The sequence below is a fragment of the Gossypium raimondii genome, chromosome 11 (genome assembly GCF_025698545.1).
Source record: "Gossypium raimondii isolate GPD5lz chromosome 11, ASM2569854v1, whole genome shotgun sequence".
NCBI lineage: Eukaryota > Viridiplantae > Streptophyta > Magnoliopsida > Malvales > Malvaceae > Gossypium > Gossypium raimondii.
Genome location: NC_068575.1, coordinates 10,407,527 through 10,420,448, shown reverse-complemented (window position 1 = coordinate 10,420,448; position 12,922 = coordinate 10,407,527). Strand labels below are relative to the sequence as shown.

The following is a 12,922-nucleotide window of genomic DNA, read 5'->3' as shown; positions in this document are numbered from 1 at the left end:
CCTTATATATGTATATATATATATATAGATATATATATTTTAAGTATTTTTGTATTTTTATTTTTTATATAAAATTTAGAAAAATATGCCTTTCAACTAAACTATATTTATTTTATATTAATTTTTAAAATATATTAATTTTATATATATTTTCCAATGTGCTATACTCTAATATAAATTATGGAGGTTGAATAACTATTTTACTGAAATAGAACATTTTAAATTATTTTCTTGATCAATGTAGAAAAATGTTAGATCACGTGTATAATGTGAACATTTTATGTTACTAAATCATCAACTGCTTTATATGAGCAAGCAGATATATAGATATTTATATATATATATATATATATATATATATATATATATATATATACTTTTTTTATTGTGTCGGTGCACGTTAATCCAATCTGAAAATTATGATTAAAGATATATATTTTTTATTAAATAATAAATTTTATTATAAGTTTTACAAAAATTTTATTGGTTTAAGGGTTTAAATATATATATTGAATAATTTTAGATAAAAATTAAATATAATAATGTTAATATTTTATTAGCTTAAGGGATGAAAAAGCCTTCAACTTAAAAAAACAGAAAAGAAACTAAGCTCTTTTTTTTCTTTCTTGTACTTCATTGAGTGCTTAAACTATAAACATGCATCAAAAGACTCAATCACCGTTATTTTCAATTAAAACCGTCACGTGTCATACTATTGTTGTGACACATGACAAAATATCAATAAAAATCATAATTTTTTAAAAAACATTAAAAACATAGAAAATATTAAAATTTATTATATAAAATTTTATAAATTCATAAAAAATTATAAAATCAATTATAAGATATAGAAAATTTATATGATTATATAACTTTTTTTGGATGCACCCCCAACCCCGATGGATTTGGATTCGCACCCCGTGCGCGCGAGTGAGAATATTAGTTTAGTCATTCAATAATTACTAAGTTGGTTTACACACACACACACATATATATATATATATATATATATATATATATAAAAGTTCCACACTTGATTCCCAATCAATGTGAGACTAATGTTTTTCATTTTCCTCAACATAATTCACAAATAACTTACTTTGAGCATCAAATTCTTATTCATCACACAATCATTTTGAGCATATGATATACCATTGTAAATGTCTCATGGAGTAGAATATAAAACCAAAATTTTATGATTTAACTCTCCACCTTTACCAATCAAGAATATATCTCAAAGTTTTCAAAAATTACATTTTTTTCAACAACTCCTACCTTCAAGTCTTGAATTGATGAAACTGAACCAAAGTTGCATGAAAGAGATGAGAAAATTTTTAGGGAAAAGAAACCATCGTGAAAACAGCAAACTCAACTGTTCCCTCCTTTTTATTTTCAAAATTAGAAAATTTGCTCCTATTCCTTTGGGCAAATAACCTCACGAGGTCCGCTCTTTCATCTAATTCTATTTTCTAATTCTAAAGATATTGAACTCTTACAATCTAGTCTAAAAAGCCAAAATTCTAATAGTAATCTACCAAGTAGTCACTTTTGTTTACTTCAGGTTACATTTTAGTCACTTATGTTTGAAATGTTATGTTTTAGTCACTTATGTTAATGTGTTGTAACATTTTAGTCATTGAACCGTTAATTGTCGTTAAAGGTGTAACAGTAAGCTGACGTGACACGTTTAATCATCATTTCAAACAAAAATTTTAGGTTATATTATACAGTTGGTCCCCATATTTTTTCGTTTTAAACAATTTATTTTTTCCTTTTTTTTTCTTTTATGTTCATTTAACTTTCTTTTATTTTATCTTTATTTTCTATTCTCTTCTACTTCTCCTTCTGTTTTCCTCATTTCTCCATCTCTTTTAACGTAGTTTTTCTATGTTTTTTATTTGTTAAAACTTTTTTTATTTTTATGAAAAAGAAAATGCAAAAGTTGAAACTAAAATAAAATTTACTTTGCATATTCTCACCCGCCAGTTACAAACCCTCATTGTATATCATTGTTTTAATGAACCAATTTGGATTTTCCAATGACCTAGTCCACAAGCTCGCCTCACTCGAAGACCTCACCAGTCGTGACTTATGGCAGCCCACCCTCAACAAAGTTTCCCGAACCCTTTCCCTTAACCTCATAACCAACCCCCACAACCACCTTATCTATCTTACTGTTAGGGATCGACCCGATTAAGCAACAAGTAACAAAAATAGCGGAATAAATTGAGAAATTGAACACACAAATTTAACGTGGAAAAACCCCTCGAAAGAGGATAAAAAACCACGGGCAAAGATAATTTTACTATAATGGCAAAAGAACGAAGAGTACAAAAGATGGAGATAAAACTAAATCCTAAAAACCCGAAAACAAAGAACCCTCAAAACGTAAACACAAAATTCTCTAAATGTGTTATGAGTTCTAATATCTAATGGGTGTATTTTCTAAGGTTGTAAAAGAGCCTATTTATAGGCTAAATTCATATGTCAAATAATAATAAAATAATCTAAACTAATCAGTGTTTGACTGAAATAAATAAATAAAGTTTAACTAAAAGATTATTTTTCAAATTTGACTGAAAATAGGAGTCATACTTAACACTTACCTATAACATTCTCGCCCTCTCGAAACTATGTTGTTTCTCAGTGACTAGAACGACCATTGTACAAAATTTACCCTCAACTTTACCCAAACCAAGTTGGTTCCATGCTCTATTTCTCTCTTCGGTTCATCCATGCTCGGCTCCCAATCAAGTTTACTTGGGAATATCCAAGAATGTTTAGATCAATTTTATCGTTTGCTTAATTTTATTCGTCGGAAAATAAAAGAAAAGGAAAGGAATAATCCACACGATTCTATAAAAGTTTGGAAACGGAAAAAATTCGTTTTGAATATAAATAATTCAATTTATGTTTAGATTTGATTAAGGATATAGTTTTTTTATATTAAGTAATTAGATCCAATTTTAGTTTCAAAATTAGGCTATAGTCAAATCGAAATTTGATTAAAAATGGTTGATATTCAGTTTTGAGTGAACCTCAATTTAAGAATCATGTGAAAGAGCAAGGACTTGGTTTATTTGGCGGACAAAGATTATGTTTCTGCAATGAAGAATATAAGAAGAGAGAAAATAAAAGGAAAATAAAGAAATAAAAAGAAAAATTAAATTGTTCAAAAAATAAAATTATAAGGACTAGTTTTAACAAATAGAAAACACAAAAAAAACTATGTTAAAAGAATTGGAAAAGGGAGGAAAATAGAGGGAGAAGGAGAAAAGAATGAAAAATAAGGAAAATTCAAAGAATATAAAAGAAAAAATTAAATTGCCCAAAACAAAAAAAATATAGGGACCAATTGTATAATTTGACCTAAAATTTTTGTTTGAAATGATGATTTAACGCGCCACATCAGCTTACTATTACACCGTTAACGACAATTAACGCTCAGTGACTAAAATGTTACAACACGATAACGTAAATTACTAAAATATAACCTAAGACAAACAAAAATGACTATTTTGATAGTGTACCCAAATTCTAATTAATCACCTCCATCTAATTAATGCCATTTAACAACCCAAATATATGTTGCCCTGCTCATTTCCATAAACCACTCAAATTTGTTTCTGCTGAGGTTAGAAATTCTAACACTAAATCAAACTTTCTAGTCGCTAGAAGATTTTGGGACATTATATTGAAAGTGTTTTCCTTAATGGTTTCTTTAAGGAGGATGTGTACATGGCTCAACTAAAGGGATTTGAATACCCTAAACACTCTGACCATGTGTTCAAACTTAGTAAATTCTTATATGGACTAAAGCAAGCTCCTCAAACATGGTATGAGAGGTTGTTCCAGCTCTTTTGGATTAACGTTATTAAAGGGGTTCCATAGACAAAACGTTGTTCATCAAGGGACAGAAAGGTAATATTACCATTGCGTAGATTTATGTTGATAAAATCACTGATACTACTTTTACCAGTGTCAAGGGCAGTTTTGTTAAGATGATGTAGAGTGAACTCGACATGAGTATGGTAGTGGAATTATCATACTTTCTTGGATTTCAGATCAAATCCCATGATGATAATATTTTTCTTTCACAAGAGGAACATGCTGAAGAAGTTTAGATTGGAGACTGCACAGACCGTAAGGACTTTAATGTCACCTAAAGAGAAAATCAACGCAAATTCAAAACGAGTGTTAACTACTCCGACCACTTATAAGTGAATGATCGGAAGCTTCCTATATTTGATTGCAAGTAAGCTAGATTTATGCTTCAATGTTGGTGTATATGTCAAGTACCAATGAAATCCTAAAGAATATCATACCAAGGAAGTCAAAAGGATAACGAGGCATGTAAATGGAACATTGGATTTGTTTCAAAAGACATGACAATGGGCTTAGTTTGATTTAGTGATGATGATTGGCAAGACAGTTTGGAAGATAGAAAAGGCACTTTTGAAGGCTTTTCTACTTGAGATCAAATCCTTAGTAAGAAATAAGTTTCAATTTCCTTATCAACAGTAGAGACAAAGTACATTGTTGCAAGAAGTTGTGCTCCGCTTCTTTGGATGAAATAGATGATGAAAGATTTTGGAGTGACACTACCTCTGGAAAAAGTTTATTGTGACAACTCAAGTGCCATCAACATATCCAATAAGCTAGTGATGCACCCGAGAACAAATCACATAAATATCTGACATCATTTCATTTAAAAACTGGTTGAAAATGACATTGTTGAATTAAGACATGTGCCTACAAAGAGCTAGGTGGCTGATCTATTCACCAAAGCTTTAATCTCAGCCACATTTAAAGCCAATTTTTTTTGTTAGATACTACTTAAACTATATTATGTTATCCAAATAACCCTAACATATGTTAAAAAGTTTTCCAACCCACATCATATAATCTTAAAAACTTTTTTTTTTAAATTCTTTCATTTTCCTTTTTACATAGTTTCCTCCTTTTTCATCTCCTCTTCTCTCATTTCTTTCTTCTTTCCATCAATTCTTGAGTAGGATCACTTCTACTTCTGCTGTCAGAAATCCAGGTTATCCTCTATATAGATAGCCTTCTTAAGTTGATCATACAAAGGTGAAGCTTGGTTTACTGAACATCATTAGCACCATGAAAACAGTTTATAAGTGCAAGACTACCAGATTCAACCACCACATTTCCTCACAAAACCAAAACATGATTGATTCAACAATTGAAAAATATTAACCGTACAATGAAAAATAATTGAAAAATCAATTCTGATTTTTCATTTCAACAAGGAGTTTCATGTGTACAAAGTTTAAAGGTATAATAACAAAATGAATCTAATCTTATCCTCTCAAAAGAATGAATATCCTATCCTGTTTTTAAGTACAAAATATCCAATCAATGTTTATCTACAATAAACTCCATTGAAAGAACCTCCCACCAACACAATCAAAGAATATATACTGCCAAACCTCAAAAGGTATTCTACAAACTGATAGAATGAACAAAAAATGTCAAATCCTACTCCTGCACTGTTACATTCGATACGTGTAAAATCGATAAGCAGCAGCTTCGAGACTCATCAAATTTCAATATCTGCACGGGTTTTGATTGGTTTGAGCTTGATCCCTAGACCCTCAGGGGAGAGAAGTTCAGGAGCTATGCAGGAATGGCTTGATGGACTTGAAGGGTTTGAACCATTGCTTGATGATGAAGCAAAATGTGGTTGTCTTTGGAAACCAAATCCCATTAGAAAGAATTCAATTGGGACCAGCATGGCCAATGGGTGCTCTTCTGTTACCAATGAGCCACACGCTTTAACCTGATAATGAACAAAAACCAACGAAAAAATTTAATGATTCTGGGCGACGATATTCAGCCAAACTTATGAATGCTCACTGCCTTCAAAGTTTGAGACTGAAACCAAAGTTGAAGAAACGGGAAAGAATCAACTCGGCAAATAGAAATCTACCTCAACAAGAGTGCAATTCTTTCTTCCAATTTTGTCACTCATATGCACAGATTCTGCATGGAATGGACTGCTTTCACCGACAAAAATAAGTGTCTTACACTGCAATTTCTTCAAGTCATCTGTAAGGTCATGTCTCCTGCATATATTCTTCACTCAATGCTATGGAATTGCACTTAGATATACAAAACAAGGATGAGAGGTGTGTGGCAACACATGCATCCTGGCCATCATAATTTTTTCCGTGGAAGGAAGACCACACGAAACTAGAAAGAGAGTCTCATCGAGATGAGGGAGTTTGAGAAAAGACAACAGAATGACAAGAACGAACTTACCTATTAATTGCTTGAAGAAAGCGCATAACATTCGGACTCTGCCTTTCATCCAGTAACTGCAATCAAATTATCAAAAAGATTACCCCTAAATTTCAGGTTATATTATTATAAGTTAAAATAAGGAAGTGTGTTAGATGCAACTTCTTGTTTCATTATATAAATTGGCATCATCTACATGGCAGCCTATTCAACTTGTTCATATATCAATAAATTAACCAGTCGAATGACCTAAAGATAATACAGAATAACTAAGTGCTGGTGTTTATCTTATCAGTTTTATCGGTTTCCTTACTCTCAGGCAAGCTTGGATGACCTCAGACTCTGCACCATGCATACCATACCTGAGTTCCTACAAAAAAGAATTCCATAATTATAACACTAACAAATATCAGAGAATTTAAGTTAAAATAGTGATGCTGATTACCTTACTGAAATATCGCTGAAGAAGGCATTCTTTTAATACACCACACATACCATAGAAGTACAACAAGTTCATCAACACCTGAAAAGAGAAATTTTAGAGCAACGTAAATTCATTACAACTATTAAAGATACAAGGTGCAAATTAGAACCTTGTTGTAGAGCCATTCAGTCCATGTAGGGGCTTTGCAAACAGGAGAGACGAGAATTAATCCAAGCACTCTCTCATTATATTTCATCTGGCACACGGGAGAAAAATACATGAGACCATCACAGTATCAGAATATCAGCACAAGAAATAATTGCTAACTTTTGTATCTTACGCCGACTTACTGCAAATAGTGTAAGGATGTAAGCCCCGGCTGTTACACCCAAGCATAGAACTCTTGTCAGCCTGATGTTAAAAACTTAAATTAGTTATAAAAGAGAAAAGGAGTGAAAGAAAAAAGAAGGAAATGTTATCTCCCCCAACAACTGACATAAAAAATCATTCCCAGGATCTTGAGCAAATAATTTCTATTATTTGTTTCAGGTCCATATGCTTTACACTTTTTTAAGTTTTGGAAGGAAAATACAGTGAAATTAAGCATGGATAGACCACCTACATTGCATCATGAGAACAATGGTTGGCAAGAACTTTTATCAGGAATATATATCAGATATCTAACAGATAGAATATACAAAATGAGGGGAAATTTGGAATATAAAATAATTCATTTTCTACACCTAAGTTACTCGAACTCAGGGGCAAGTTAGAATCATTTTTGTATACATTGGAATAGGAACAACTGAAGAAAAAAACTGCAGAAAGTAGTTGAATCATTTCCTTTTTACACTCATTTACAATACATACCCAAAGAAATCAAGAACTTCAGCAACCTGATCTGCTAAGTCATCCACACTAAGCAACGGAACATCCGGAGAGATCACATTTGCTCCTAACTGCAAAAACTCTTAACCAAATGGCATACAGGTTCTATTAGTATCATCCAATTAGGAACGCACCATCTGACAAGCTACAAATTAACAATTTGAACCAAAAACTCATTGTTCAAACAAATGCATTTCTAAAACTGAGTCACTGACCTCGTGCCCTGGGGCATCAATGTGGTAAATACAAAAGTTATGAAGCAACAAGGAAGCGGCATCAGGGCAAAAGAATAGGCCTTGGAAACAAGACATGTCTAGAACAATTCAACAGGCACAAAACAAACATATATCAAAACACAAAAATCAGCAATTCATTAAATCCCCAAAAGCTAAGAAGTTCAAGAATTAGTACAAAAATGTAATTATGTCCAAAAACGAAAATTAACCCACTTCAAGAACTTGTGAAATGAACAAAAGTAACATTTTGGTGAATGTACAAGCTGCAAAACTCAGTTCAATTTCAAGACATATGAAGTAAAAGAAGCAAACCCATTAAATCTAACGAAGCAAAAATCAGTAAAGTTCCAATATTCCCATAAAAATAAAAATAAAAATAAAAAGAAATGAAAACATACAGTTAAGAGCAACATCTGGGTAGGTTATTAAAGCGGGTTTCTCTTGATCGCCACAAACAAAAACAGATAGAGAACCTCTACTTGTTTTCACCAAAAACTCCTGGAAAAAACAACAATGATATATTTATAAAAGTCAAAAAGAAATGAAAGATAGCTTGAAAAGGGGAAGAAAAAAATATTGAAGAAGCTATGTTCTTAGCGGTTTTATTAGTTAGTTTTAGTTTCTTTACCTTCCCTCCAAAAGGAACCATATCAATCGCAATGGATACTGAGTCACTTGAATCACCCATGTTCACTTGGTTTCAAGAAACTACAAATGAAAACTCACTGATTATCCAAAAAAGAAAAACAAAGTCATTTGAGATTGGAAGTCTCAGGCTTTCTTCTTCATTGACAAGTCTAGCGTTAAAGAAATTGTTTTCGAGAGGTAGAGTGAAGTGGCAAAAAAGCCCTGGGTTTGGTACTGAAATTACACCACAAGCCTAGTCATGTCTGGTGCAATGACTCTTTTGCCATCGATGAACTCGTTGACTCTTTGTCCTTTTCCTTTGTTTTTATTCGGGCAGGTGACCGTTAAGGTGGCGGATACAACGGTCAAGTGGGCGAATGGAGTAAAACGGCACCGCTTGAAGGGCTTTGGAGTAATTTCGCAAATGGCATCAATACAGCTGGATGCCACCTGGAAGCCGCTAAAAGGAGGACTCCAAAATGCGCCAGCTCATCATTCGCTATGTTTATTTATCATTTTCTATGTATTTAAAATTTGGATCTTTCCTTCTTTGGTCATAAATCAACAAATTTTATATCTTCCATGAAACAAATACTATAATTTAAAAAATGAGATTAATTATCCGAGTTAAAAAAAAGGGGGTTACGAATAATTTGATGCAATTATATGGTTAATAGGTGCCACTAAAATTATATAAATAGTAACCAAAAAGTTAGTGACATGATTTTGATTGGGGTATTTATGTTCCCTTGGATTCCAAAACGCGTTTTCAAACGCTAATTACGGACGCTATCTCACATAATCATGCCAAAAATATAAAATAAAACCTTCGTGGTCCATGGCGTACTCATAAATGTAGAAATTTTAAGTTATTTTTGAAAATCATTTTAAATTAGAAACATAGTCTAAAGGAGTTTTACTTTAATTAGAAGGTTCCAAAAAGAAATATTGAATAAGAATGGGGACGACGCCATGGACAGAAAGGGAATATAATCGAATGAGTTCCCTTTCTGTGCCGATGTCTGATTCTCTCTATGCTCCTCTGATTTTGACTTTCATTATTCAAGATATTAAAATATAAAAATTCAATGAAATATCAATTTCATAATAATTATATTAATTACATTCCTGGAAATTATATACAGCATTCGAAATTGTGTGATAAAGATGATTACATTAATCAACATGAAGACTTCAATTAGCTTCATTGCTTGCTGTTGCAGTGCTACAACTTATAAATAACCTTCCCAACATCTGAACATGGCACAGATGATTCCCGAACTTCAGTCGAACAAGGATGCCGGCACCAGTGAGCCTCGATCCGGCTCTAGAGAGTTTCAACAGTTTAAAAAGCTTGTACAGTCAAAAATTCTCAGCAATTTTTTCTTACCATACTTTGCAATCTATCAAGATTGTGCTGCTATCAAGAGAGGGTTTTGTTCCGGCTCAGGCTTCTGCAAAAACAAGTTTTGAAGCTAAACTAGTTCAATGGTTAAGTGATTCCGACCACGAAAGCTATTGAACTGATTCATTCGAGAAAGAGGGCATATTGAACTAATCCTACATCTCAATGCATCAATCGAGCATTTTGACAGTCGATGTCAAAGATTTCCATGGTTATCCTACTCAAGTCAATGCAAAATCGAAATCACAAGTTTCCCAACAATTCTCATACAATGATACAATCCGCAAGTAAGACTTTACTAGCAATTGCTAAAGGTTTCGAAGACTAAAGCTATCAGAATTTCATCACCCTCAGTTTAGTTGCCTACTGAGGATTATCATGCAAGAAGCAGTGCTCTGATTTAATGGGAATTTGACATAGATGGCAAAGTTAGGTACTGCTATCGAAGCAGACTCAAGCAAATCATGTTTCGAGGGCTAACAAGCTTAACATAGTGTTTTTCATATAACCACAATAACACAAGCATGATTATAGCATCGACCAAGTCTTAAAATTGGCATACTTACATGGTGACGATTCGAGGAGATTTCCGCCTGGCTAGTCAACGTGTGCACCAAACCAGCTCAAACGGCAGCTAAAAGAAGATTCAAACAACCATCCATTGAAGATTTTTTTTTCATAAAACAAAATTGAGGATTAAATTAATGTATCGAGGATACACAGCCAACTAAGAACAGAAAAAATCGTCTTTGATACATTAATAGCTCAAGTTGAGTTAACTCGAGGTTGAAAAACCGAAGATGAACATAAACACAAATGTACCAACTTTTAATCAAATTAATTGTAACTAACTCACAGAGCAGACAAAAATCATCACTCGCTAAAGGCTTTTTTGTTAGCATTTGAGAGTTGAGAAGAATTTCGCAATCTCTCTACTCATTCTTCCAAGCATACAAAATCAATGAAAAGCCGAGATTCTGCGACTTGGAATCTTGAAATCTCTGCGAGAACGACCACTGCAAGGAACTCGGACTGGGAATATTTTGGCTAAACCACAACTTCTCTTCCGCTACAATGGATGTTTTGAACATAAAAACGGCACTTCCACCGAGTGATGTTCCAAAGAGCCAATTATGCACATCCCAGTAAACTTCTACAGCCATTCCATCGACCAAAATGGTATGGTTCCCTCTGAACTTCCACCGCAGCCGCTTCACTTGCATCAAAGCCTTTCCATCCACACGAATTATAAGGCAAGGATCGTTCATACAAACCGCGTCACATTCAATTATCAGATCATGAATTCGACCATTATCGCAAAACTGCGCCTTGGTACCAAATACCCTCTTCCCAAAAACATGCTCTTTCTTAGCCACTAAACTGGCATTACAAGGGATATGAGTTGCACCAGTTTTCTTACAAGCTTCTTTACTCATGTCCCCAAGAAGCAAAACCATTTGCTTATTAGCAACAACACCAACATAAAACCCTTCGAAAGGTTCAGGCCCGGATCCGAATTTAGCCGAAGAAAGGTCCCAATATACGTCTATTTTACAAGAATATGCTTCTAAACTCTTAGACCCTTTTCTCTTAGAGAACAACCAAGGCTTTATATCAACCTTACAAAGACATTGATTTGCAGAATCATCAATCCCTACACTTAAGCCTTGCCCCATCAAGTTCTTGGTCCAAGTAACAGTTATTAAACAAGGCCTACCCCGAATTCGACATTGATAAACACAAGTAACCAAATTCTGTGCATTTTTGCTACTATTTGATGATGATGATGACGAATCAGCCACTTGCACTCCATTTTCACCAAAACAAGATGGAAAATCCCTCATTTTTTTTCCTTTTCTACTGCAAATCCTTAAAATTCAACCTTTTTTTTTCTCCTCTTGTTTCAACTATTATAACCTAAAAAATACACAATTAAAACTTTGAAAAAAAAAAGTAACAGAAACCAAGAGTAAAAGAAGTGAGCCCTTACCTTAAACTGACCAGTTAGTAAAAACTGCCTCAAAAAACCGGTTGTCTAGGGTTTGGTTTGATATAGGACAGAGCATTTTTTTTTATTTTTTTTTAGAAATAAACTGAAAACACCCATCAACAAAACTTTTTTCCTGAAGTTTGAAGATTTAAAGACAAACTGAGAGAATGTGGGGAGGCATGTTTCATGTAAAGTAGAACTTCAACAAAGAGAGAAGTAGACAAAAAAGCAGAGTTCTTTCACTGTAAATTCTCTGGTATCATTATCAACGAATGCAAATATATAAATTACAAATCTTTTTTATTTTACCTTCAGATAATGACAGCTTGAAAATAAAAAAGATTCTTTTTTTTTTTAAAGAAAGGAAAAAATGAAAGATTTTAGCAACTGGGTGTTGCTGAAAAGGCTGGTTTTTGAAGATTACTCTTCACTGATAAAAGAAAGTAAAGCCAGAAATATTAAAAATTTAATCAAAAATATTGGATGGAACCCTTTTTTTTCAAGTTTCATTGGACTGTGGAGAATATATATATAGTGAAACTATAAAGAAATTGAGCTCTGAGAGGGAGGGAAAAAAAAAGTGTTCCATAGGGTGGGTCCAAGAAAACATGGAAAAAAATTGCAATTTGCAAGCACGATATGTATACATATAAATAATTAAATAAATAAAATCTGGTTTTGATAGTTTAGTATGAAGACATGGTTAGCATGTCATGGTGTTTCATTTTTATGTTTAATTTTCTTTAAAAAATGTTTAAGCTTAGAAAGAGGAAATACACTAAAATCTCGTTGGAATAATGATAGATTATTTATTTTATAAAGACTAAAATTTTCAATAAAGGAGGTTTTTTTTGTTGAGAAAGTGAATGATTTATATATATAATGGTAAATTTAGTTTTTATTGTTTTTAACTTTTTTTAAGTTTACGTTTTATTTTATTTTTAACAAGAAATAGCTAGAAAGCGAATGTGAAGATAACAAATTAACTAGAAGTAACAATTATAGAAATAGTATCATGGCATTCCACGGGTAAGTTATCAATAAAAGTTCTTTTATTTTTAAAATTACCAAAATGGGTCATGTCCTAA

At 32.6% G+C, this 12,922-nt stretch overlaps 2 protein-coding genes across 4 annotated transcripts; both read right to left on the bottom strand.

Annotated features, from left to right (window-relative positions):
- Positions 1–5,235: 5,235 nt before the first annotated feature.
- LOC105804707 (protein NDL1) lies at positions 5,236–8,621 on the bottom strand. Its single transcript, XM_012637412.2, has 11 exons — positions 8,441–8,621; positions 8,211–8,310; positions 7,792–7,889; positions 7,559–7,647; positions 7,039–7,099; positions 6,858–6,944; positions 6,710–6,787; positions 6,578–6,634; positions 6,286–6,341; positions 5,954–6,089; positions 5,236–5,803 (listed from the first exon to the last, which is right to left on the bottom strand). The coding sequence occupies exons 1-11, from the start codon at positions 8,498–8,500 to the stop codon at positions 5,564–5,566; spliced, it is 1,062 nt and encodes a 353-aa protein (XP_012492866.1). The 5' UTR covers positions 8,501–8,621; the 3' UTR covers positions 5,236–5,563.
- Positions 8,622–9,515: 894 nt separating this feature from the next.
- Positions 9,516–12,324, bottom strand: LOC105804709 (uncharacterized). 3 transcript variants are annotated; one of them, XR_008191279.1, is made up of 3 exons: positions 11,835–12,323; positions 10,411–11,761; positions 9,516–9,914 (listed from the first exon to the last, which is right to left on the bottom strand). XR_008191279.1 is itself a non-coding variant. In XM_052624450.1 (2 exons), the coding sequence occupies exon 2, from the start codon at positions 11,686–11,688 to the stop codon at positions 10,777–10,779; it is 912 nt and encodes a 303-aa protein (XP_052480410.1). In that variant the 5' UTR covers positions 11,689–11,751; positions 11,835–12,324; the 3' UTR covers positions 9,516–10,776. The 3 variants fall into 3 exon arrangements, 1 of the variants encoding a protein (XP_052480410.1); XR_008191278.1 differs by having other exon boundaries at positions 9,516–9,893; XM_052624450.1 differs by having other exon boundaries at positions 9,516–11,751; positions 11,835–12,324.
- Between the last annotated feature and the right edge of the window lie 598 nt (positions 12,325–12,922).